The sequence below is a fragment of the Periplaneta americana genome, chromosome 13 (assembly GCF_040183065.1).
Source record: "Periplaneta americana isolate PAMFEO1 chromosome 13, P.americana_PAMFEO1_priV1, whole genome shotgun sequence".
NCBI lineage: Eukaryota > Metazoa > Arthropoda > Insecta > Blattodea > Blattidae > Periplaneta > Periplaneta americana.
This window is the reverse complement of record NC_091129.1, coordinates 138,570,219-138,595,510: the sequence shown is the minus strand read 5'-3', so window position 1 is coordinate 138,595,510 and position 25,292 is coordinate 138,570,219. Positions and strand designations below refer to the sequence as shown.

The window sequence follows — 25,292 nt, the reverse complement described above, 5'->3', positions numbered from 1 at the left end:
AATTCTGTACCTAAATTTTAAGAAATATATTTTCAAACGTATACAATACCCATTCGAATAATACGTATTTTCTTATTTTCAAACAGACCGTTTACCTCTAATTAATTATCTGAATGTCATTAGCTTCGACACGACACAGTTTCCTCGTCCGTCTTCCTGTCATTCGATGTGACCACTTTCTTAGTACACACGACTGTCCCTGAGCACTTGCAGGGTGAGCTTTGTGTACGTTGTACCTGTAACCTTACTCATGCACACGACACACAAGTCCCCAAGTTCCGAGCTCTGGTTATGAAATATACATATATCGTCGAAAGTAAAAAATCTGACAATTGTTCTCTCCAAAAGAAAAAATTGACATGGGACAAAATTGCAGTTGAGTTTAATGCAAACTCCGGAAATATTCCTGTAAGTAAATCATTTAAATTTATTTTTCAGTTATTTTTATGGTAAACAAAAGTGGAAGTGGTATAAACAGAAAATTTTAACAGCTTATTGCTTGGGTAGAATACAAACGAAAATGCAAATAACACTTCGTTGGGGCGTGAATAGCTTACTTTTCGAAAAAAAAAAAAAAAAAAAAAAAAAAAAAAAACACCATTTGAACCTACCTGAAATGAAACTGTAGCATAAAATCTCAAAGCAGTATTTTCAGTAGTAGTGAAATCGGTAAGCCTCATGGTTATATTGTGAATTTCAATGAGAGACAACGCAATATCCACAACAATGTTCTTGTCGAAACGGTATCTCCTCTTAAATTGTTGGTCATTGTACATCTCTAAAGGGTTTTCCATATCTCTAATATATCTTTTGTTTTGCCGAAACACATTTTCATTTTTATTTTCATTATAGAACTCAATAAATTCATCAAAACCATAATCATCATCCATCGTATACTGAATCGGCTGATTACAATGCATATGAAGAAACACTTGAGTAAGCTGATAAGCTACCTTATTTGAATAAGTGTTCACTTCAGTGGGATTTATGAATTGGAAATGATTATAAGCAATTGCTTAAGGGTTTCCTTACGATAAGTGTTGACTATGAATTCGGCCCTAAATAACTTATTAGTTGTAACGATAATAACATTTAAAGATGTGGTGACACGCCAGGGCTTTAAGAATCAAAGGATGAGACTGTTTGAAGTATATTTCTATATAGAAAATATTAATTGTACGCTTACTGTACACCCGACGCAATGTATAGCTAGAGAATGTAAACAGTAACACAAGGTCATATGCTCTTCAGTCCAGCGTATGGTTGGCTCGTAGAGGAGGGAACAGACAGACTTGTTCACATTTTTCAGTCATCCATTGCTCTGTCTGTACTGCACTAGGTCTGCTGTTGCATTACTCTGATGACTACCTCTAAGCTTGCACTAATTTTTTCATTCGCCGGCGGGATCTCTAAGGGTCGTTTTCATAGACGAGACTTTGGACCAAAGTTGACTTTGGAAAGTATAAAGTCACCATTTTCCTATTCACAGTCGATACTTTGACGAAAGTAAACTTCAATGGTGACTTTACTTCGAAGTCGCCTAAAATCTAGACTTTGACTTTGACTTTCGTTCGTGGACATAAGGAAAATGGCTGATATTTGCAAAATTGTTGAATTTGCCGAGAATATTGAGGACATCCAGGAGAGTATTAAAGCTTCTCATTTTTCTTAGCGTATTTTTATAGATTATAAATTCAAATCAAGGTACAAATTAAAATATATCCTCGTCATGTTTCAACTTTCAATAATGGATAATCAAAAAGGATTATCTGTTCCACCAATAAATAATACAATTTATTTCATCGCGATTTTACGCTATAGGTAAGGATTGATAGCGTAATAATGATTTTGACTATTTAATTCTATAAACGACAGGTTATACAGTTGGAGATGCAGTTAATTTATAATCCTGCTGTCGTCATAATACTGTTTTCTGCATATTTTTTATTTTATTGGGTTATTTTACGACGCTGTATCAACATCTAGGTTATTTAGCGTCTGAATGAAATGAAGGTGATAATGCCGGTGAAATGAGTCCGGGGTCCAGCACCGAAAGTTACCCAGCATTTGCTCGTAATGGGTTGAGGGAAAACCCCGGAAAAAACCTCAACCAGGTAACTTGCCCCGACCGGGATTCGAACCCGGGCCACCTGGTTTCGCGGCCAGACGCGCTGACCGTTACTCCACAGGTGTGGACTTCTGCATATTGATTTCAGATAATTTTTAAGTAGTTTCTGCAGACATGCAGGGAATAACTATGCCAACTGACAGCAGGATAATATGTCTGTTTCATAGTCTGTCATTGGTGGCATCTTCTTATCATGTATATCTTCAGAATAAAATTATTTTACAGTGAAATAATTTGAGGGCTTAATGTGAAACTAACGTAACTACAATCGATGTTTTATTCACAACAAATTTCTTAATAGGCAATGCTATTTCATATTAACTCTACCATCATGTTTTGTAGTTATGAATTGTGTTTTATATATACAAGACTGTTCGGACTGAGTTACGATTTTTTGTGGCCAGGTAGAAGAACAAATCATTATCGATTGGTGTAAAGACCTAAAAATGTCAATTTTTGTACTTACGTTAGTTTCACATTAAGCCCTCGAATAATTATTCTTGAGTAAAGCTGCAATAATGGTTAACAATCGGTTAACATGTACCGATGTGCAATTGTGTCATTGATTTGTGACTCAAAAGATGGCTTTGACTGTGGCAATGCCTACTCTATTTCAATTATCTATTAATTTAATTCGTTTACAAGGCAGTGAATTTGATTGCCAACATTAGAACAAGATCGTCAAATCTCGACTTACAAAGTCAAAGTCAAAGCCTCAGAAGTATTGTCTATGAATAGGACTTTTAACAAAGTTAGACTTTACTACGAAAGTCGACTTTGGGAAATCTTCATCCAAAGTCTCGTTTATGAATACGGCCCTAAGACGACCGACTGTTACAGCCAACATGATAATTATATCGGCGGGTACTCTACTCACGTGGTCGTCGCCCGCCACCACGTTGCTGCAGAAGGAAGACGGCCCCTTCGTCATCACGGACCAGCAGGCGTCGTGGGTCGGGTCGTTTCTGGCGCTGGGTGCGGTGTTCGGAAGCCTGCCCTACGGTTTCCTGGTAGCCAAGGTGGGACGCAAGATTGCCATTCTGTCCGTGGCGTTGCCTGTAACGCTGAGCTGGGTGCTCATCGTCGCCACCAACTCCGTCGTGTGGCTCTACGTGGCGCGGTTCGTGGCCGGAGTGATGCTGGGTGGCGTCTCCTTCACCGTCCCCATCTATGTGGCCGAGGTGGTGGAGCCCTCCGTGCGGGGACCGCTCGCCTCTTCAGTGCAGGTTTTTCGTGCAGCTGTAGAGCAGGGATGTCTAGGTTACCTATTGGTGTGAGCAGCGAATAGGGATTACAAAGAATGGACACTTCGCGTCGGTACCTTTGATGTAGCCGGACTGATTTCAATGACCTTCAAGCCATCTAGAGCGTGAGATTCTGCTTTCTCCCTAGAGTTGGCGCTGACATCACACCAGTTAGCAGTCGACACAGCGGAAATATAACACACATAATTAATACATCTAGGTACATTATGTACTCAAATAAAATAAATTGGATCCATAAAATAATAAATCCGTCATTAACTGTAATGTCTAGACTCTAGAGTACATCTATAATGAGAGTTGAGACGTTGACCCCAACAACAATTAAAATATGTGATGATTTGATAGCACTGAAAATGGAAAAACAAAATTCTTATACCTATATTATATTATATACAAATATTAAACGAATTTGATACATAATTTTATAATGCATTATATTGTTTTATAATATAATTTATTATATCTGAAATATAAAAAATTATTATTACAACTATACTAAAAGCCAGGTTATGAACCGACTAAACCGGAAGCAAGTTCTGTTGCTCTCTTTCTGAGCTCTGTTGCCACATAGTGGCGCGAGATTTAAAGCGTGTTCAGTGTTTGTCACCGATATGTTTAAAATAACTCCTGTATATAGTTCTCGATAACACTATCAACAATATTAGAAATTAAAATTACTGTTTTTAAGAAAGCACGAGCTAATGACGCTGGTACGAAATGCGACTCGTAATGCACGTGGTACTGCAAATGAACTGGCTACACTGTCTCCCTGATTCCGTTGCCAGATTTTCGTTAGTAGACGACATTTTCACTCGAGGTCCAATGAAAAACTCCGTTCTCGTTCTCCCCTCCACCCCCTCCCACACTCAACGTGTCATCAATGCACATGCTACCCCTCTAACCCGCACTTTCCTCTCGCCCTCCCAACTACTTCCTGTTTAGTCGGTTCATATCCTGGCTTTTAGTATAGTATAGTTCGTCACTGAGAAATAAGGAAAAGCTGTTAACTTGAATTTATTTGAAGCAAAGCGTTACTGGATTATGCAATAAGGGAGGCGATGTTTGAATCCTGTGTCTCAGCTCAGCTCTATTCTCAATTATTATCTTAGCCTATGCTCGATTACACTAACCTCTAGCGCCTGAAAGTAGAACTAAACGCTGGCGCATAGAGAAACAAAACACAGGAAAATTCGGTGTCCATTCTTTATAATCCCTATTCGCTGGTGTGAGTCTATGGCATGCCTCGTACTACCCTACAACATCAGCGCACCCCTTGGTCTGAAACTGAAGTAACTACTCCACGTTCAGTATTTGTATTCGTACAGCAATGACTGGTGCATGAGGCACTATTAAATATTTTGATCCTGACTGGGAAAAGCTGTTATAGAACAGAACTTTGAGTACAGTGTAATCAATTAGTGCTACAAATTAATATAATATAATATAATATAATATAATATAATATAATATAATATAATATAATATAATATATAAGGCTAGGATTTTGATGACCTATAAATCATAAAAAATGTCCTAAAACCAATGCATTTATGAACTAAAAATCTTTCAAAAATGTCCTTAAAATGCCCTAAAAATTGATCTTACATAATTGGCTTAGTATGAATATTAATATTTATACTAGTAATCAAATTAAATTCTAGTATCAACATTCAAGTTTATTTAATTTTAGATAATTTTTTCTAAGTAGTACACTTTAATTCATTATTTCACCTGATGTAGTTCCATGTAGTCCACCACAAGGTCACTCTTATCCGGAACTAGCAGATACAGAAGAGTCTATATTGAAGGGGTGGTTGGACTGATCCATTACGTGGGGGTGTACTACATTAAAATGACAATATTTGTGTACAAAAACGATTAAAATAATATACAAAATAATGGTTATTAATTGAAAAAATATGCAAAGAAAATATCAAAGGAAATAAATAATATTTTACATTAATAATGGAAATTTATGGCCAAAATTAAATGAAAAAAACCCAAAAATGACCGAATAAAACAAAAAATGCTCTTATGGGTTGTAAGAGGTAAACAATGCAAAAGAATGCCCTAACAAATACGTTTTAAAACACTCAGTTATCACATAACATATAAATACTAAAGCAGCAATGTTTCTGTCTTACTAGAAAAAAGATGCAATTTCATCAAAAGCCTAGCCTTAATAATATAATATAATACAAAGAATCATTATGGCGAAGACTAGGATTTATAAACACTAAAATGGCTAATTATATCCTACATATGGACTGAACATTAACAAAATAATGCACTAAGAATTTCATAAAAATGAATACAATATAATATTTTATTACTCAGTCAATGACAAATCAATGTAAAAAATGACTTATTTTATAGTCATTAAGTTTATATACATGAATTACAAAATTGCGAACGTTTTCGCCTATTCAGGCATCCTCAGGCGAAAACGTTCGCAATTTTGTAATTCATGTATATAAACTTAACGACTATAAAATAAGCCATTTTTTTACATTGATTTGTCATTGACTGAGTAATAAAATATTATATTGTATTCATTTATAGAAATTGACAATCTGAATATTCCATCATGCTTTCTAAGTTCATAAAAATGACCCAAATAATGCAAATAATATCTGTATTTAAACGATTTTCATGCTATCAAATTACACAAAAAAAAAATAAAGAGCTTATTGCGTAAACATGACAAGCCATAGAATATAAATTTAAAATAACGAACTTTGACATTTAAATTATTGTGGTACTCTCTGTGCAGTAATTAAAATAGAGCGAATTCTGCTTTCCACATTGCATGTAAAAATCTTTGAAAGTCAGATTCTTACTTACTTACAAATGGTTTTTAAGGAACCCGCAGGTTCATTGCCGCCCTCACATAAGCCCGCCATCGGTCCCTATCCTGTGCAAGATTAATCCAGTCTCTATCATCATATCCCATCTCCCTCAAATCTATTTTAATATTATCCTCCCATCTACGTCTCGGCCTCCCCAAAGGTATTTTTTCCTTCGGCCTCCTAACTAACACTCTATATGAAATTCAGATTCTATTAAAGTAAATTTTAAATATGATGTGACAAAAATTTCGAAACCATAAAATATAGAGTAAAATGTTTAAATTTTTAGAGACAAGTGAGTTTTCCTCAAATATTTAAAACGTGCATTACACCCGGAAATATTATTTAATATTGAGAATGAAGTATATCAATTTGAAAAATAGTTCACGGATTTTCGTATCTGGCATAAAACCTGATTTCATCAATACAGAAATAAAGAAGACATTTAGAAGTAAAATGAGGAATTCAGAACAGCCGTGTACTCTCCACACAACACAAAGCGTAATCAGGTCCTATTCCCGTGCAGTGCCACTCCATGCCACAGCGCCTCGCTCGTGGCAGCGACCTTCACATGCCTGCTGTAAAGTGTATTAGTTGTTTGCCTTACAGAGTGGACATGTATTGCTGTAATACAGCGGTCATCAGCACAGTGCACCCTTGGGCTAGCGTCTGTTAATCGCGGATAAGAGATGCACTAGCGTGCATCCGTGGCTGCTTCCTCCCTCTCCCTTCTGCACGACGGTGCATATTCCGATACACTCCTTACCCGTTACCCATTTCAGCGAGTGCTGACGACCACTGCTGTAATGAGATTGATTTGAAAAAAAAAATAATAATAATTTTACTCGGTAAGAAACAATAATTTTAATTCTTGAAGATCAGTTGAAAAAATTTGTAATCGATATTTTTTTCTGTGATATTCAGATACGTGATTTTCTTTATTAATACAATAATAATTAATGACGGAGAGAGAATGTCTTGTTTTATTTGACATAAAATCTTATTATACTGTCCGTCGATCCAGAACATATTATCTACTCAGATATGATCACATGATCTAAAGAACTATAATCCAAGCAACCAACTTCGAGTGCACACTAACTCCGTGTGACTTAAATTGTGGTTTTCTGTTAACGAACAGTGACGTGTATTATGCAAATCAAGATTTCAGGTATAACTCCCTGTAAATCAACTTTACAGGGAGTTATACCTGAAATCTTGATTTGCATAATACACGTCACTGTTCGTTAACAGAAAACCACAATTTAAGTCACACGGAGTTAGTGTGCACTCGAAGTTGGTTGCTTGACGGTTGTCAGCCCACTTTGAGGTCTGTGGATATAGAGGGAAAAATTGGATCGGTGTCGGTTAGAGTTCCCGGGTAGCTCAGTGGTAGAGCGTTGGTACGGTAAACCAAAGGTCCCGGGTTCGATACCCGGCTCCGGAACAATTTTTCCCTCGAAATTATTCAAATCAACTTTACAGGGAGTTATACCTGAAATCTTGATTTGAACTATAATCCACTTTAGTTACTTGTTAGACGCTGAAGAAATTAAGTCTGTTTAAATGGGCTAAAGACTATATGAAATCATTATTTTTTTCACACATAAAAAATTACGAATAATTGAAAGTATGAATATGTAATAAATCAATAAACAAGCAAATTCAACTGACACGACTACTTCAGCTTCCAGTAAATGATTAGAAGTGGTTAGTTTCCAGCCAAGGGCATTCGTGGCACTCAGGGCCAAGAGGAGCATGACAGGTACCCCCCACTCATCGGTTACGGAGCACTGAACGCAGTTTGTTTACTACTCCTGAACACCTGTAATACAGTCAGTGGTGTACTGTACGACTGTAAGGATTCGAAATGGGCGTTCCTGGTAAAAGAAGGCTTCGAACGTTCCGAAAGGAATGGGAAAATACTTATTTCATGACATTTAAAGATGATAAAATTTAAAATGCATTTCGTGTACTGTAAAACACAGTTACAAAATATAAAATCATACAACACACGAAGGCACTACAAAACTCATGCAGAATAATTGTTTTGAAAGATATGTATATTTTATAGACTTATTTCTCACGCAATCCCTGTTTACTGTGTTATGTTATGTTTAAACCTAATTCGAATATAGATCGCAGGCTTATGTTACATTTTAGATGACGACAGGAAAACAAAATATATGGATCTAGTGAAAGATTTTAATATGGAATTGGAAGAAAAATCAAATTTAAATTCTGCATTAGAAGCAAGCTATAGGCCTATCATTTCATATGAGAAAACAGATTCTTCCAAATGTTTTTCTGATAGTGAATTTGTTTTAAAAATGCTTAATTAAGGCATCAGATCAGGGGCGGCTTTCGAAGAGGGGCTGCGGAGATGCAGCACCCCCAGACATTTGTGGCTCTTGTTTCGTTTTATGTTGTGAAAAACATTTATTATATAGTCTCTATTTAGCGGCTCGAATTTTTTAAAAAATTTCGCTCTCAATGACATGCATGCAATCGTTAGTGAAGTCACTTCCTCCCCTGGCGCTGCCAGAGCGAAACCAGAGACAAGGACTATAGGGTGAAGCCACTTCCTCCTCTGGAGCTGCCAGTCTCGTCTCGGATGCTTTGCGCGTTAGTTTTACCCCTCCTCCCTGCTTCCGCTTGCCGTGAATCCAGAGTTTCCAGGCGCTGCAAAATTTGCAGTAGCGCGCAGTTTCAAATACATTTTCTTTAATGTTGTGAGTATAACAAGTGCAAAAATGTTTAATTCTGTACAATATTTACAGTTTATTCAGTTTAGTACCTTAACAATTCAGGAGAAATGTGAAATTAAGTGCCCATCAGTTGAATCTCATAATGGAAAGAGCCGCTAAACAAAATACAAAGGCTCGCATATTTTTTGATAATTTATCCAATATCCCTACTTTCTTCTCTCGATCTCCACACAGTCTGTATTAGATTAATGTGTTTCAAAGACAATTCCATTAGCTGGGGCAACAAGATGGATTTAAAATAAGAACAGTAAATGTTGTTCATGAGAAGGTGCCATTGCTAGAATGTTTTCAAACCATAATGGAATCTGAAACATCTATCATCACAATAAATGAGGCAAGCGCCCTGGTGCGTACTCTTGAATATCCTGAATTCAATTTCTGGCTCAGTTTTTTTTTTTTCATTTAATTTATTGATGTATAATGTGTGTGTGTGTGTGTATATATATATATATATATATATATATATATATATATATATATATATATAATACATATTATAGGCCTACAACCAACTACAACATCGCCAGTTAGATATTTCTAAGGTTCAAATCTGCATATAAAAAATTAAATTATGGTTTACTTAACGACACTCGCAACAGCAGGAGTTATATCAGCGTAGCCGGCGTGCCGGAATTTTGTCCGTAGGATTCTTTTAAATACCAGTAAATCTACTAACATGAGCCTGTCTCATTTAAACACAACTTACAAGATAAGGCGCATGAAACTATCTTTAAATAAAGTAAGTTGCTTGGTTTATTTTTGTATGCAGCCCCCCTTAATTCAATACCCACGAGCCGCCACTGCATCAGATATTGTGTGCCCTGAAAAAACTTGAATGTTTTTCCACTGTTAGATTAACACGGCTGCACGGTTAACAGATTACGCCACTACAAGACCGAATCCAGTTGGAGGCACCACCGTATTGCTCTTTCCTGTCTGAAAGCGTGACTGTTGGTGTGGGTATTGCTCTCTCTTTCTAACTAATGTGTTTCAATGAGTCTTTCGTGAGGTTCATGTTGCACATGCGCAATAAACAATAAAAATACCATTATTGTGTACGATAGCATTCACTGCAAGAGAGACAAGGACAACACTTTTAGAAAGAGATAGCAATACGCTCAGGCGCTCAGCATTCGCGTCACGCTTTTAAAGCATTGAGTTGTGCCTCCAGTTTAACCGAATCCATGAGAGCGTCTCGGTAAAGTCACAGTCTACTATATACAGTCGCGAAGCTCAATATGTAGTAAAAATGCAAACATGGGTAGTTGCCCACCATCGCTACTATCGCCTCATCATCGCAGATCTATCTCCTAGCAGACGACAAAATATGTTACACTTTCGTTGTGTTCTTTTGGAAAAATTAACACCTTCCTTCCATTATTGAAATATTAAATGCATAAAGTTCATTTATTATTTTAATGAAGTATATTAAATTCCAACATAAACTCGAAGATACCTGCAAGAAATAAGTTAATATAATTTTTGTTTGTGCAAAACGAACTGAAATTTACTATAATAGCTTCACTCATTCAAGATTATAGCGATAATTAACTATGAAACCAATAAATATTAATTTGCATTTCCCTTTACAACAATAATAATGGAAATATGAATTAATGGAGTAACTTACGTGTACCGGTACTTGTAGTGTAGTCTTACGCAGTTAACAAAGTGGGATGAGGTTAAGCAATAATAATCACACCAGAATTGGAAATAAAACGTGATCAATAAATTTTATTGTAACAGACTTTTTCTACGTCTCTAGTAAAGTAACAAGTAAAAATAACAACAAAATTAACAGCTATAATTAAAATGTCCTTTGAAAAAAAAAGTAGGCCTAAGCAATAATAATCCCACCAGAATTGAAAATAAAACGTGATCAATAAATTTCATTAAAACAAACTTAATTTTTCTACGTCTCAAGTAAAATAACACATAAAAATAATAACAAAATGAATAGCTACAATTAAAAATATATCCTCTGAAAAAAAAAGTATACCTAACCTTTATTTCTCTGGAAATTTAGACAGAACTTTAACCGGTATCTAATGTTCTTTCGGTTAGACTGAAACATTTCATTGTGAAATTTAAGGATATAATGTATTCTAACAGTCACAAAGAACTTCAAAATAACAATTTTGTTTCTGCACAGCATTCTTGTGAAAACCCAGGAACCTTTCTGAATCTTTCGGAAATCGGAAAAAGGATAATTCTGGCCTCTTTCTCTTACTGTTGCTACAATTTATAGCACTACAAACGTCTCCTCCTTGTCCCATATTATTATTCAAATTATTATATTTTAGCCATTAACATTTTCATTACAACCAATAACGAACATTTCACAAGCATCAATGTGAAATACGCAACGAGCTAGCACTCGATAGAAATACGACACAGTCCAAAGTCGACCATGGACAGTCTATTGTTTCTAGTTGCTAACCGCTTGGAGCGCTTTATCACGAGATTTGCAAAAAAACACCTCAAGCTTCGCGACTGTATATAGTAGACTGTGGTAAAGTCTTGGTTTTTCTGAACCGACGCATGTGAGTTGCGAGACCCGCCTCGCACAAATCCGGACTACAGGAAAGATAGTCGGTTCAGAAAAACCAAGGCTTTAGAGATACACCAGGGCTAGTGAGGAGGGTGGGGATCTTTATTCGCCCTCTATGCTTCTCCTCTCCTGCCCATGTCTGGTATATACGGTCATGTAACTGAATTGAGCACTAGCGCCGTAAACCCGGCCGCCTTCAGAGTTGTTGGTATTTATATTACACTTCCAAATTTCCCAGGTGGGTTTCAACATCGGCATTCTATATTCCTACGGTGTCGGCGCTTCAGGCAGCTACGCGGTGCTCAACTTCGCGTGCCTCGCGCTGCCCATCTTGTTCCTTGTCCTGTTTGTATGGATGCCTGACACTCCTCAGTATCTGCTCTCAAAAAACGACCGCGCAGGGGCAGCGAAAGCTCTGCAATGGTTCAGGGGCAAGCGTTACAATGTGGAACAAGAGCTACAGTTACTCAAGGTCAGCCCAGTTTCAAATCAATTTAAAATACGTAACGAGACAGACTGTGTCGAAATACTACTTCCAAAAAGAGATTGACACGAGTTCGAATTTTTGGAGTATGATTCTCTTACGATATTTTATAACTATTTCTACTCATAGCAGATAATAGACATGGCGTTTCACAAAGTTATATGAAGGTAAAACTGAATACTACCTACCTAGACTTTATAGAACCTTCACTTCTTAAGGCGTAAGCAAAAAGGAGGAGTCACGCCGGGAGTAACAGCGTCGCGACTATAGTGGACATACAGCCTTACTAATAAAAACTCTATATACAGACTTTAACTTTCTTATACTTATACAATGAGTAGCTCGTTTATAAGTCGTGTGTAAATTCCTTACTAATAATCACTACATACGTCGTGTATAACAGTAAAACTGTTGCACAGCTACGTCATAGTTTCGTCATTACTTCGTTACGAAAGGTAATAGAATATCTGAGGTTCTCTATTGCATCCGGTAGAACGCTCTAGTTTGGCGTGTTAAGTATCGATAGTACAACTGGCTCTAATCGATTACCACACTACATTTTGGTCAAAGAATACAAGCTACAGCAATATTATTCTAATAATTCTACGATCTTTGGTTTGTTCTTCTGTGGTTACAAGGTAACCATCATCATAAAATGACAGTCGATACGAACAGCTGTTAGAGGGGCGGCCATTTTTTCGCTATATACAACGCTTAAACAAGGGGTTTCGTGTATATAACTACTGCAAAGCAATTCCCATTGTATAGTTACAGCCTGTTTATACGTCCATAGCTTATTCACGGTTTATTAGTAACGTTTTCTGTCTCAACTCTGCATAAGTCTCGTATAAAAACTATACACGGTTTATTAGTAAGACTGATAGTGTAAAGTGGATGTATGTCTGCCTTATGACCGAAATTACATAAATAGTGGACATATTTGAGGAATTTACAGGGGGTAACGGGACTTTGTGCCCACCCTTACACTAAAATACCGGTATGCTTTTTTCACTATTACACTATCATAAAGAATGAAGGCTTACATTATTATCCAACATTATTTGCACTATTGTACACAATTTACAAAATGAAGTAGACTATAGTTATATGAAATAAAATACTCTGGATTACAATACACAACAGTGCACATACGTTTAATATTGTAAACAATCTTCGATCAATGTAGACCTACATTCTTTATTATAGTGTAAATAGTAAAAATAGCGTATTCTAGTTTATGTATGTATGTATGTATGTATGTATGTATGTGTATGTATGTATGTATGTATGTATGTATGTATGTATGTATGTATTCCGAGTAATTTTACGGCTGTCGCCGTCTCCCGCTTCTCAACTTCCAGGTACTCCGGTTTTGCCAATCGCCCATTTGTAGACCTCTGCAGACCATATCCTCCTGAACCTCCTTGCTCCATTTTTTCATTGGCCTTCCTCTTCTCTTTTTTTCCGGGGGAGTCCAGTTGAAGACCTTATTAGGCCAGCGGTCGGCTGACATTCTCTGGAGATGCCCATACCATATCACGCGTTAAATAATTTAAATTTTAAATATTAATGTAATTGTTAAAGTGGGCCATGTTTCGTTTTGCCCCACTTGACGAAACAAGAGTAGCATGAGTCGCCAGTCAAGTACTTCGCTTACTAGACGCTTGATCTTGTAGCTTTCTGAGACAAAGTACGATCCCTAGTGAGGACGATACGATCTACAAGCTTTTCGGTCTTTCCATCCAACTCCCAAATTTTATTTTCTTCTTCAATTATGCCGGCCTAAGTGTTGGACTTGCTGTACATGGTCTATATTATTCTGGTATACAGTATATCCTTGTTCTCTTAATGCATCTGAAGGAAACAGACTAGAATGATTTTCCAGATGACATCGCTAGTACCAGAGGAACCAAGAACAGTGGTGACAATACTCTTGCTGACTAAAAACTACCTTCAGTTGCCTATCTATATCAGATTTCCATCGTTAATAACTACAGGGACATCATTTTGTTTTACTAACATTTCTAATATTAATCTGACTATACCTTTGAAATAACGGCTGAGAACCGGAAACACTGTTTATTACCCCCTTATACGATCGGAGTTTAATGATACTGGTGTAAAACATAAACAAATCGTTTTACTAGGTATAGGAGGGAAGAAAATTAGTGCATCCATTTACGTATCTAAACTTGGAAATTTTTTAGTTTGATCATTTTCGTTAGGTTTTTATTTAATAAAAATACAATACAGTATTAACAATATGTGTTTTTACTCACGGACTGAGCTATCCATGAGGACGTATTCATTGTGCATTGTAGGCTAAATTATACAGTATTGTAGCACATTAGCATACATTATAGAGAGTGCTTTAAAATTTAAAAATATTCAAAATCTGGATATTTAAACAAATTGTTGAAAATGGTGCCTGCTCATTTCTATAGAAGCTTCAGTTCTTATGTGCATATTATTGCACTATAGCCTATTGTACCTATTTCAAATTTCCGTTTCGTCCTTCGTACCAGTAACTCTTGTTGTAATAATTCTGTACGTACTCTATAACAGAGTACCTTACGTACTGTAAATTCAGTCTTCACTCCTGCCCGATTCTCACAGACAAATTTACTCAGACATGCTATCTACTGTCCGTCCAAGTGGTTATGTCGCAGAATCGTAGAAAGGGGGAAATGACGTGACAGTTAATTACTTAACGAGGCCCTTTTATTTAAGTTATTTTAAACAGTTGTATAATATTACGTAGACGTCCAATTCCTAGCAGAAAATATTTTCAAAACAGGGCTATGACAGCCCAGCAGAAGCGGGTGAGAAAAATCGGGATGCGACGTAACCAAAAGTACGCACAGTACATGTACAAAAATATGATTCAATAATTAATTCTCTTTTTTTCACTGGAAAACGCGACCATATTTCTGGAAAGTACTATACTCAGTAACTCAGTATACTGTTTACTGTGACCCTAAGACGACTTTGCATATCCGGCCTTGGTTCTGTGCGGAAGATGGGTGCAAGTTCACTGGTAGGAGAGGTGGGAGTGAAGTGCATTAAAAAACTCAAGTACAATAAAAATTGAAGCAAAAATAAAATGATGTCCCTATATATGAAGTCTCTTAAGAAATAAAAAATATTTCCAGAAGAACGTTCCGAGCAGAGGATTACGAACGCGAGATCTTTGTACATTCTGATCTTAATTGATGCAGGAAGCAGCAGAAGAAGAAGCAAAGAACAAAGGTTCTCTGAAGGATCTCGTTAGTCACGTGTCTGTGAAGGCTCTTGTCATAGCGATGGGACTGGTGGGAGCTCAGCAGATGGGGGGCATCTCCGTCGTGCTCTTCTATACTGATTCCATTTTCAAAGCTGCGGGCAGCTCTATGCCCGCCAGCATCAGCTCCGTGGTAGTGGGCGTGGTCATGCTTGTCATGTCCGTCTGCACGATGCCCGTGGTGGACCGCGCGGGTAGGTACGAAGCCGGCATTCGTGCCACAGTGTTTAAAATTATCTTTTATTAATTTTTTAGTGTACAATTGTGAACTATGAACAATCTAAATAACATTTATCTGGAAAAGTTTATTGTTATTTTTTTTCATGACACAAAATTATAACGGAGTTTGCGGACATACATATATTTTTAAGATGATTGTAGTATATGATATATGATATATATTTAATGTCATCAAAAAAAAAAATCATACAAGTAATGGTGCACCTTCACATTGCTGTATACAGGTACTCACCATAACTATATTCCACTTCACACATCATCTCTGTATTCCTCATCTTTCACTGTTGCTACCTCTCGTCACTGGAACTCTCTGCCGCCTGAAGTCAAGGGCTGCCGAACATTGAAATCTTTCAAATCCAAGTTAGAAAATTATCTTATGACGAGTTGCCAAACTAACTTACTATTATGATAAGTGTTGTATTGCATGTTTCCACGTATTCACATTTTTCTTTTTATGTTCTAGTGATATTTAACTTATTTTATATTTTTGTTTTCATATTTTCCGATAATGTTATATCTCTAATGTGATAAGTTGAGCTATATATAAACATAATTTTCCTTACTGTGTATACTTAAAAATATTGTATTCATTGTATGCATTGTACTGCACTATTGTATTACTACTATTAGTATTATTATTACTATTAGGCCTGTTATTATTATTTTATTTATTATTATTATTATTATTATTATTATTATTATTATTAATATTATTATCATCATTATTATCATTACTATTCTTATTTATTATTATTATTATTATTATTATTATCATCAATAATTTTCTTATTTTTTTATACTTTGTAGGCCTCATTTATTTTTGACCTGCTGTTCACATTTTATTATGCTTTTTTCTTTCTTTCTGTATGTTATATATTATGTCTGATTTCTTCTTACTTGTTGTTTACATTTTATTATTATTATCTTATTCAGTTTTGTGTGTACTTTGTAAATTTGTAGTGTTTCTATAACGCAGTTTTTACTCCTGGTTGAGTGTTAGAGAAGGCCGTATGGTCTTAACTCTGCCAGGTTAAATAAATCATTATTATTATTATTATTATTATTATTATTATTATTATTATTATTATTATTATACTTACATTTACATACCGTTGTCAAAGCATATACATGATAGTGACGCCCTACGTACTAATCCTTTAGGTACTCTAATTAACTGTAGCTTAACTATTAAAACTAGAACTTCGTTACTACTGGTATTACAATTACAGCTTTGTCCCTTCATTTGTAACCGCGTAATAACGGACGAATTTTTTCATTTTTTCAGTCAGTATCTGACGCATCATATTGACACATATCAGTCTTAACTGTTATTCGTTTTGCAAGACGATTGCATAATACTACCACCCTAATCTTTATTACAGTTCATTCACATATTTCTAATAAAAAATTTCGCGCACATTTCCGTACTTTGGATTCTCTCGACCAGAACACGTCCTTCTCTAGTGTTCGCTCCATTCTACCACTCTTTCGATTATTTCATTTGTCCCCATCCCCTAGCAATATAATTATTTAAGTCCACTTTTTAGCCAATTACAATTTATCACACTTTCACCAATACTGTTATTCCCTTCATCACAATTAACACATACAATGTAATTACTTTTTCATCTTCATAAAAAGATCATCTATCTTTCCCGTTTTTTTTCTTTGTCTTGTTTAATTCCCCTATTAAGTCATTTTTCCTAGACGACATTGTAGTATAGTACATTATGCAACGAGCCTATAATGGTAGTAATTAAGACGCGAGTATGTTTATGAAACGAGCGCAAGCGAGTTTCATCATTTTCATGCGAGCGTCTTAATTACTACCATTATAGGCGAGTTTCATACGACTTTTTATGCTCGACCATATTTCTAACTTGAAATTATTCATAAGTAGTCTATTTATGTTATTCTTATCTGACTGGGGAGCGGAACTAACCTTGTGCAATATCTCGTAAATTGTGAGATGTGCGCAGACGCGAAAGTATTGAATTTTTCGAGAAACAAATGTCATTGACCTTGATATAATCTAGAGAGTAAAATAAACATTAATCTTGATATAACCTTGAAATTGATTTAGACATTGAAAAACGAGATGACAAATTGAATTTATTTGAATATTATTTACAATTAACGCTAATTATTATAGTAACAGAACATAACCTCCTGCGACAGTATTGGATTTCCAGCCTCCGTGACGTTTCGCTAGTTGTCTTTCGATTGCATATCCGAGAATAATCGATACTTGCGCTTTCATATTGCTACAATGGTGTTTTCTGATTGGTGGAACACCTGAACTTTAATGAATAGGTGTACTTTAACGAGGTCCATTAAAGGGCTGCTACCAGGTGTATAATTACTACATTTCGGCATGGTCGAGCATAAACATATTTAACGTGGGAAGACATATGTCACTGTTGATAGTGATTCGTCCGTCGGATGGGGACATTGAGCCTGGCGGCCCCCTTGGTGCTATTCGACAGGAGTTGGCTACGTGTCGGCACCGGGTTTCCCCTTCTCCTTTCCTCACCATCATCATTCTCACCCATTCCCTACACTACAATTACACGACCACTTAACATATATTCACCCTAGTACACGACATAATCCTTCACAGACCCACTGAAGTGGTGTGCAATTTGAAAATGGGTCACAGTCTTGCCATCTATCCGCAGTATGCGGAACCCGTATCACGCAAAGTGAAGTGGGTAGGCATTAGATACCCACACACACATATTTAACATGGCCATGGTTCTGACTTCTCAATTAATACATGACGCTTTTGCAATTGTAAAAAAGCAATACACTAACAGAAGGGCTCGGAGCAAGATAATGACAAGGCACAATAGCTAAGTTTTGCAGGATAAATTTTAAGTTTCAGAGCATCCCATAAAATAAGAAATTCATATTTTTAAATATGAAGGGTGTGCGGGAAAAAACCATGAATGTCACAGTTCTGTTAAGGTTGATGTCATTATCTAATTTAATGGATCAGTACAAAATTTAATGTTGTTCTTATGAAAACTGGTAAAAAGGAGAATTACCAACACGAATACAGTAATTCTTTACTTTATTTTCTATAGAAACAGCACTACATCTTGCAGTTATAGACTCAATTAGATCATTATCTAATCCTTAACAGAAATGTGACATTCATCGTTTTTCCCCAATACCGTACATATAATTTTATATACTTACTTACAAATGGCTTTTAAGGAACCCGAAGGTTCACTACTGCCCTCACATAAGCCCGCCATCGGTCCCTACCCTGAGCAAGATTAATCCAGTCCCTATCATCATATCCCACCTCCCTCAAATCCATTTTAATATTATCCTCCCATCTACGTCTCGGCCTCCCCAAAGGTCTTTTTCCCTCCGGTCTCCCAACTAACACTCTATATGCATTCCTGGAATCGCCCATACGTGCTACATGCCCTGCCCATCTCAAACGTCTGGATTTAATGTTCCTAATTATGTCAGGTGAAGGATACAATGTGTGCAGTTCTGCGTTGTGTAACTTTCTCCATTCTCCTGTAACTTCAAATATTTTCCTAAGCACCTTATTCTCAAACACCCTTAACCTATGTTCCTCTCTCATAATGAGAGTCCAAGTTTCACAACCATACAGAACAACCGGTAATATAACTGTTTTATAAATTCTAACTTTCAGATTTTTTGACAGCAGACTAGATGATAAAGCTTCTCAACCGAATAATAACACGCATTTCCCATATTTATTCTGTGTTTAATTTCCTCCCGAGTGTCATTTATATTTGTTACTGTTGCTCCAAGATATTTGAATTTTTCCACCCCTTCGAAGGATAAATCTCCAATTTTCATATTTCCATTTCGTACAATATTCTAGTCACGAGACATAATCATATACTTTGTCTTTTCGGCATTTACTTCCAAACCGATCGCTTTACTTGCTTCAAGTAAAATTTCCGTGTTTTCCCTAATCGTTTGTGGATTTTCTCCTAACATATTCACGTCATCCGCATAGACAAGAAGCTGATGTAACCCGTTCAATTCCAAACCCTCTGTGTTATCCTGAACTTTCCTAATGGCATATTCTAAAGCGAAGTTAAAAAGTAAAGGTGATAATGCATCTCCCTGCTTTAGCCCGCAGTGAATTGGAAAAGCATCAGATAGAAACTGACCTATACGGACTCTGCTGTATGTTTCACTGAGACACAATAATTTTATATTTTATTTATAAAAAGAAATATGCAGAAAACCTAACTCTGAGGTCACAGATAGTACCTGGAAAATAGACATTTCTCACCTACCAGATTGGCTGCAGCTGCCGTATGTTTCAGCTCTGTACAGGCTACTACTGCCTGGCCAAACATCTTTACCGCATTGCCTGAGCTAAACCAATGGTTCCCTACTAGAGGACATTTTTAGAGTTTAGAGTTTTAGGAGGGAATGTGTGTATTGAATGTTGACTTGGATCGCGTTCAATTTTACTACTCTTTTCACTTTGATTCTTTTTTTTCAATTTTTCCTACAACAACCTTTACTAGCCTACTTCTATTTCCTCGCGACACACCGGTTGAAAATGGCTGGTACAGTGGGTAGTCCGAATTGTAGGAGTCAAGTGCCGTTGCATTAAATAAATAAATGTTACTGAAGATAATGGTTGCTTGCGTAAAGGCAAAAAACTAGACTATACTAGAATTAACGAATGTTTGTACTTCTGACAGTTGTATGCGGAGACGCAGGAGAAAGTGCGCTGTTGCCGCATTGCAGTGAGAGACGGACGGGACAGCGGATTTCAAATTCAAAACATCTCATCTCTCGATGCATTAAATTAGGCTCGAATTCTAATTTCTATTGCAGGTATCTTGAATCCAAGATTGTTATTATGGCTGTCTGACTAAAAGATTTTGTCGCAAAATTAAAAGTAGTACAAGTTCACGGAACTACACGGAATAAATTTTGATCGATCGATACTATCACACTACTAATACCACTACTGCCACTACCATACCACCACTAATAATAATAATAATAATAATAATAATAATAATAATAATAATAATAATAATAATAATAATAACCTTCTGAGGACTGAGTAAATTTTGTTACATAGACGAATTACGCGCTGTTATTATTTGAAATAAGTATTTTTGTTCCTTTTTGAAGTATATTTATTCGCAAAGGACTAAATAATTATACACCGAAATATATGAATTCGTAAACAAATAATATATAATTTATATTTGCAGGAACGAACCCACACTTCAAATTCTTGCAGTTTTTCATTACGGAGAATGAAGTCGTGGCCGCCCTCTTTTATCTTTAAGGCTTGATTGTGCTATTTTAAATTTAAACTTAAAAATAAACCGTAAAAACTAAATAAACACTAATAGGCCTAACAACGCACACACACTTACAATAACTACCTACAACAATTACTGAAACACTGAGTTAAAAAGGCAGAATATTAAGCGATAAAACTAAAAACAACAAACAGTGAAATGCCGTCACAGAAAACAGACTCCAAACCACGTGAGTGTGTTTTGTTGATCTGGCAATGCTTCGCATGCTTTTGTTGAAGGTTGTTGGTAGCAGGGTGAGAGGGGGACGGACTGTGATTGGGCGTTGTTATGACGACACTCGTTGCTATGGCAACGTGCCTTCACCTCAGTCATAATGTTAACTGTCAGAAGTACAAACATTCGTTAATTCTAGTATAATGTAAGAAAGTAAATATTTATATTTGAAATTTTATTGACATTGTCGGCCTTTATTGCGACAAACTTCCAAGATAAAAAAACTCGAGATCCACCTTGTAAAAAATATCCGAAATCCTATATATTATTTTAATGTACCGAAGTACATATGATATTTCCATGCAGATATTCTGCGTCATCATACGATGAAAGAGTATATATTATGATATGCGTAAATCACTTCGTGATTTAAGACGACGCTTATTCCGTCGGATCCCGGCCAACTATACTTGTTTTTTTGAAAGATGGGACATGACATTTAAGCGGCCGAACTTGGAACTTGGAACTTGGAACTACAGTGCTAAGTTGCCAGTTGCCAGAACTACCACGCTGCCAGCTGATGGAAGGTATCAATTGACGTTAAGATGGCTGACGTTAAAACTTAATTGCCAATTGACGCAAAGGTAAGAAAACAATACAAAAAGCGACAGAGAATCAAAGACGAAACGTACCAATGCTAACACTGTTACCATAGCAACAGCCCTACCACGCTATGTGACATTCAGTTGTTTTTCCGATCGCAACGCTCCTGTCATGTCCCATCTTTCAAAAAAACAAGTATAGTCACTCATAACAAGTGCACCTCAGCACATGTGTGGACTTCGGTCCTATGTTCATAGACATCTATGACGTAGTGCAGAGGGCGGCCACTAGAGGGAACCCAAGAGTTGGAACTTGATCTGAGACGATTCTGTCCGACGCCGGGGTGGAATCCGGTGTGGCTTAGTGGATAAAGCGTCAGCACCGGGTTCAAATCCCGGCGCCGGAGAGAATTTTTCTCCGTTCCATTACTCTTTCATCGTATGATGACGCAGAATATCTGCATGGAAATTTCATATCGTATCCGAAATCCTGCTTGCAGACGAATCCTGCTGATGGTATCGAGCTTCATCGAGATGCTGAGTCTACTGGTGCTCGGAGTCTACTTCCTCCTCAAAGAGCAGATGCAGAAGGACGTGGATGGCATAAGCTGGCTTCCTCTTGCATGCCTCATCATCTACATCATCGTGTATTGCTTCGGACTGGGCCCCATGCCTTGGGTCGTCATGGCTGAGGTGCTTCCCCCTAAGGTGAAGGGCACTGGTGGAGCTCTCGTCACTTCCTTTTGCTGGATAATATCCTTCATCATAACCAATACATTTCAGATATTCATAGATTACGCCGGCAGGTACATTGCCTTCTGGTTCTTCGCAGTGAACTGTGCACTTGCAACTGTGTTCATTTACTTCAAAGTCCCTGAGACAAAAGGACTAACTCTGCAAGAGATTCAAACCAAGCTAGTCGGTAATAGAACAAATGCTGCTAATGGATCACCGTGACCTTACTGAGGCACTGGTTTGGCGTGTTTCATTATAAGTTTGAAGTCATCAATGTAAACAGAAAACTATTTACTTTGTTTCTCTTCTAGACTGAATTCACATGAGCGGTTACACATTTCAAGACGAACTTTTCCTTGCAACTGCATTTATATATAACTCAGTAGAGGATCAAGGAAATCCATCTCCTAACTTGACGTGTTTGTTTAACTTGTATAAGTAGTAATGCATCAGTACATTCATGGAAAAGCAATACTCCTAACTATATTAAACGAAAGTATTCCATTCCGCTAATGGAAATTTTAATTCAATCAATGTAAGTCCGACTTGACTCAATCATACTTCCCTTAAACACTGAATCATGCCTGAAGACTCTCTTTAAGTTATCTCTCATTTTAAGTTTAATTCTTATTTCTACTCACTCGTTTTGTAAAGGGTCAAGATGTATGTTTTGTAATTAAATAAACTGATAAAGCATTTCCAATAGAAGATTCAAATCTGTAATTTCTATCTTGTAAGCTTCAAAGATAACTTTTAAAACCATAGAGTACGACAAACATCAGTACAAATCTAATTATCGCTAATAATAAATACGGTAACTCAATAAAGTATTGTATCAGACAATAATTAGAAGGTGTCTACTGTCTTGTGTTTATAAACGAAGCGACAAAATCAGACCGATTATTCGTCTTGCGCTAACAGCACATCAAACTCCAACTTTCCTGCCAGGGTTTTCAGAACACCAATGTTTACAGGACATCAGGTGGAACCACGCTTCATCTTAAAAGAACATGAACTGTGGGTCGATTAAACCTTCAGTCACTGTTGAAAAAACCACAACTTTGTCTACTCTTCATTGTCCTTAAATTGAGCATTTTAATTGAAGGGTTGATAGCAAAAACCTGACAAGTCCAAAATATTATTTTTCCATAAAACGAAAAAAACTGTCCCTCACGTTTCTCATATTATATACCGTAATAATTTTACATGTTTTATATGGGTATTTCATATTTTACCAACTTTGCTAAAAAGTGTCACTGTTCTCTTTTGTATGGTTTATTGAGGATAAAAACATTTGGACATATCCACTTTTTGCAGAAAATTTTATATGTACACACATTAATTGAGAAAAAGTATATGAAATCATGTTTCATTCATATTGTTAACTGTATCAACATACAAATAAATATTTTATGAGTGTTTTATTACATTAAAAACTTAATGTTGGAATGATTTCCTGAACAAGAAAAACAAAATATTTTTATGTTTATATTTTTCTTTTTAAATTTGTGTTCTTTAGTCTGAATTCTTGGCACGTCAGGTATAACAAGTACCGAAAAATAATTATTCTAATAACAACATAATAAACTATGCTCAATCAAAAATATTATTATTATTATTATTATTATTATTATTATTATTATTTGTCCACACCTCTGGAGTAACGGTTAGCGCGTCTGGCCGCGAAACCAGGTGGCCCGGGTTCGATTCCCGTTCGCGGCAATTACTGGTTGAGGTTTTTCCGGGGGTTTTCCTCAACCCAATATGAGCAAATGCTGGGTAACTTTCGGTGCTGGACCCCGGACTCATTTTACCGGCATTATCACCTTCATCTCATTCAGATGCTAAATAACCTAAGATGTTGATAAAGTGTCGTGAAATAACCTACTAAAATAAAAAAGTTATTATTATTATTATTATTATTATTATTATTATTATTATTATTATTATAGCTGTTTTCACACACCTTGGAATCAGTTTCCCAACATGATTTATATGTTCTTCACCTTTAACTTTGGTATTTCTTAATCTGTCTTCCTTACTTTCTTTCGTCTTTCTCTTCTTTGGCCATTGCATATTTTGATCTGGTTCATTTTGATGATAATTCATTTGTAAAATGAAATATTGAACCAATAACACCGACAATAACAGCTAATATGGCGATGAAACAAAAGAAGAAAGAAGACAAAATTTAACTTATGTGGAATGCCGCCTGAGCACGAGTATGTAACTGACTTTTTCTGGGGGTGCTAGAGAGTTCTTATATAAAAAATCAATATGTATCTTTGTTCTGGCGATAAAGTATTATTATTATTATTATTATTATTATTATTATTATTATTATTATTATTATTAACACCATGATATTTTGTAACAAAAACCGGACAAGTTTGTGACTTCTCCGTCTTTTGCTAGAAAGAACTAATCTGCTTTTTGCAGAAACGCTACACTTTCAAATACTCGTTTCAATGGCATAAATCCGGTTTTTGTAGAAACTTGTTATGTCAATAGATGCCACTTGAAATGAAGTAAAGAGAAATGTATTATGCTCAAAATTTGAATTTTTGGACTTATCCGGTTTTTGCTCTCAACCCTTCAATTATTGTGAGGTTAAATGTTGTATATACCGGTAGAAGAAATGAAATAAGGAACATTACAGTGTCTGAACTTAATCGTGTCAAGCAGAATGTGTTTCCTCGATACAATGCTGTTTAGCCGAGGGAGGACGACATTTCCAGCATCTTCTATAAGGTGAGTTTATACACGTTTTAAGCAGCGAGGTTAACGTACGGATGCAACCGGCTGTGACAAGCCCAGCCGCCGAGAAGCAAACCACCGCGCCAGCGGTCAGTAAATATAATAGAATCCCTGTACATTATACACTTAAGT

At 36.2% G+C, this 25,292-nt stretch overlaps 1 protein-coding gene and 1 non-coding gene across 2 annotated transcripts in view; both read left to right on the top strand.

Annotated features, from left to right (window-relative positions):
- Nucleotides 1-23,772, top strand: part of LOC138711656 (uncharacterized) — a 63,728-nt gene extending 39,956 nt beyond the window's left edge. The window contains exons 5-7 of the mRNA XM_069842788.1: nucleotides 2,969-3,401; nucleotides 11,800-12,033; nucleotides 22,169-23,772. Of these exons, the coding sequence (XP_069698889.1) occupies nucleotides 2,969-3,401; nucleotides 11,800-12,033; nucleotides 22,169-22,625 (1,124 nt within the window). The 3' untranslated portion in view covers nucleotides 22,626-23,772. The remainder of the gene's footprint in view (nucleotides 1-2,968; nucleotides 3,402-11,799; nucleotides 12,034-22,168) is intronic.
- TRNAT-GGU (transfer RNA threonine (anticodon GGU)) lies at nucleotides 7,618-7,689 on the top strand. Its single transcript has one exon. It is a non-coding gene; the product is annotated as a tRNA-Thr (tRNA).
- Nucleotides 23,773-25,292: the final 1,520 nt, after the last annotated feature.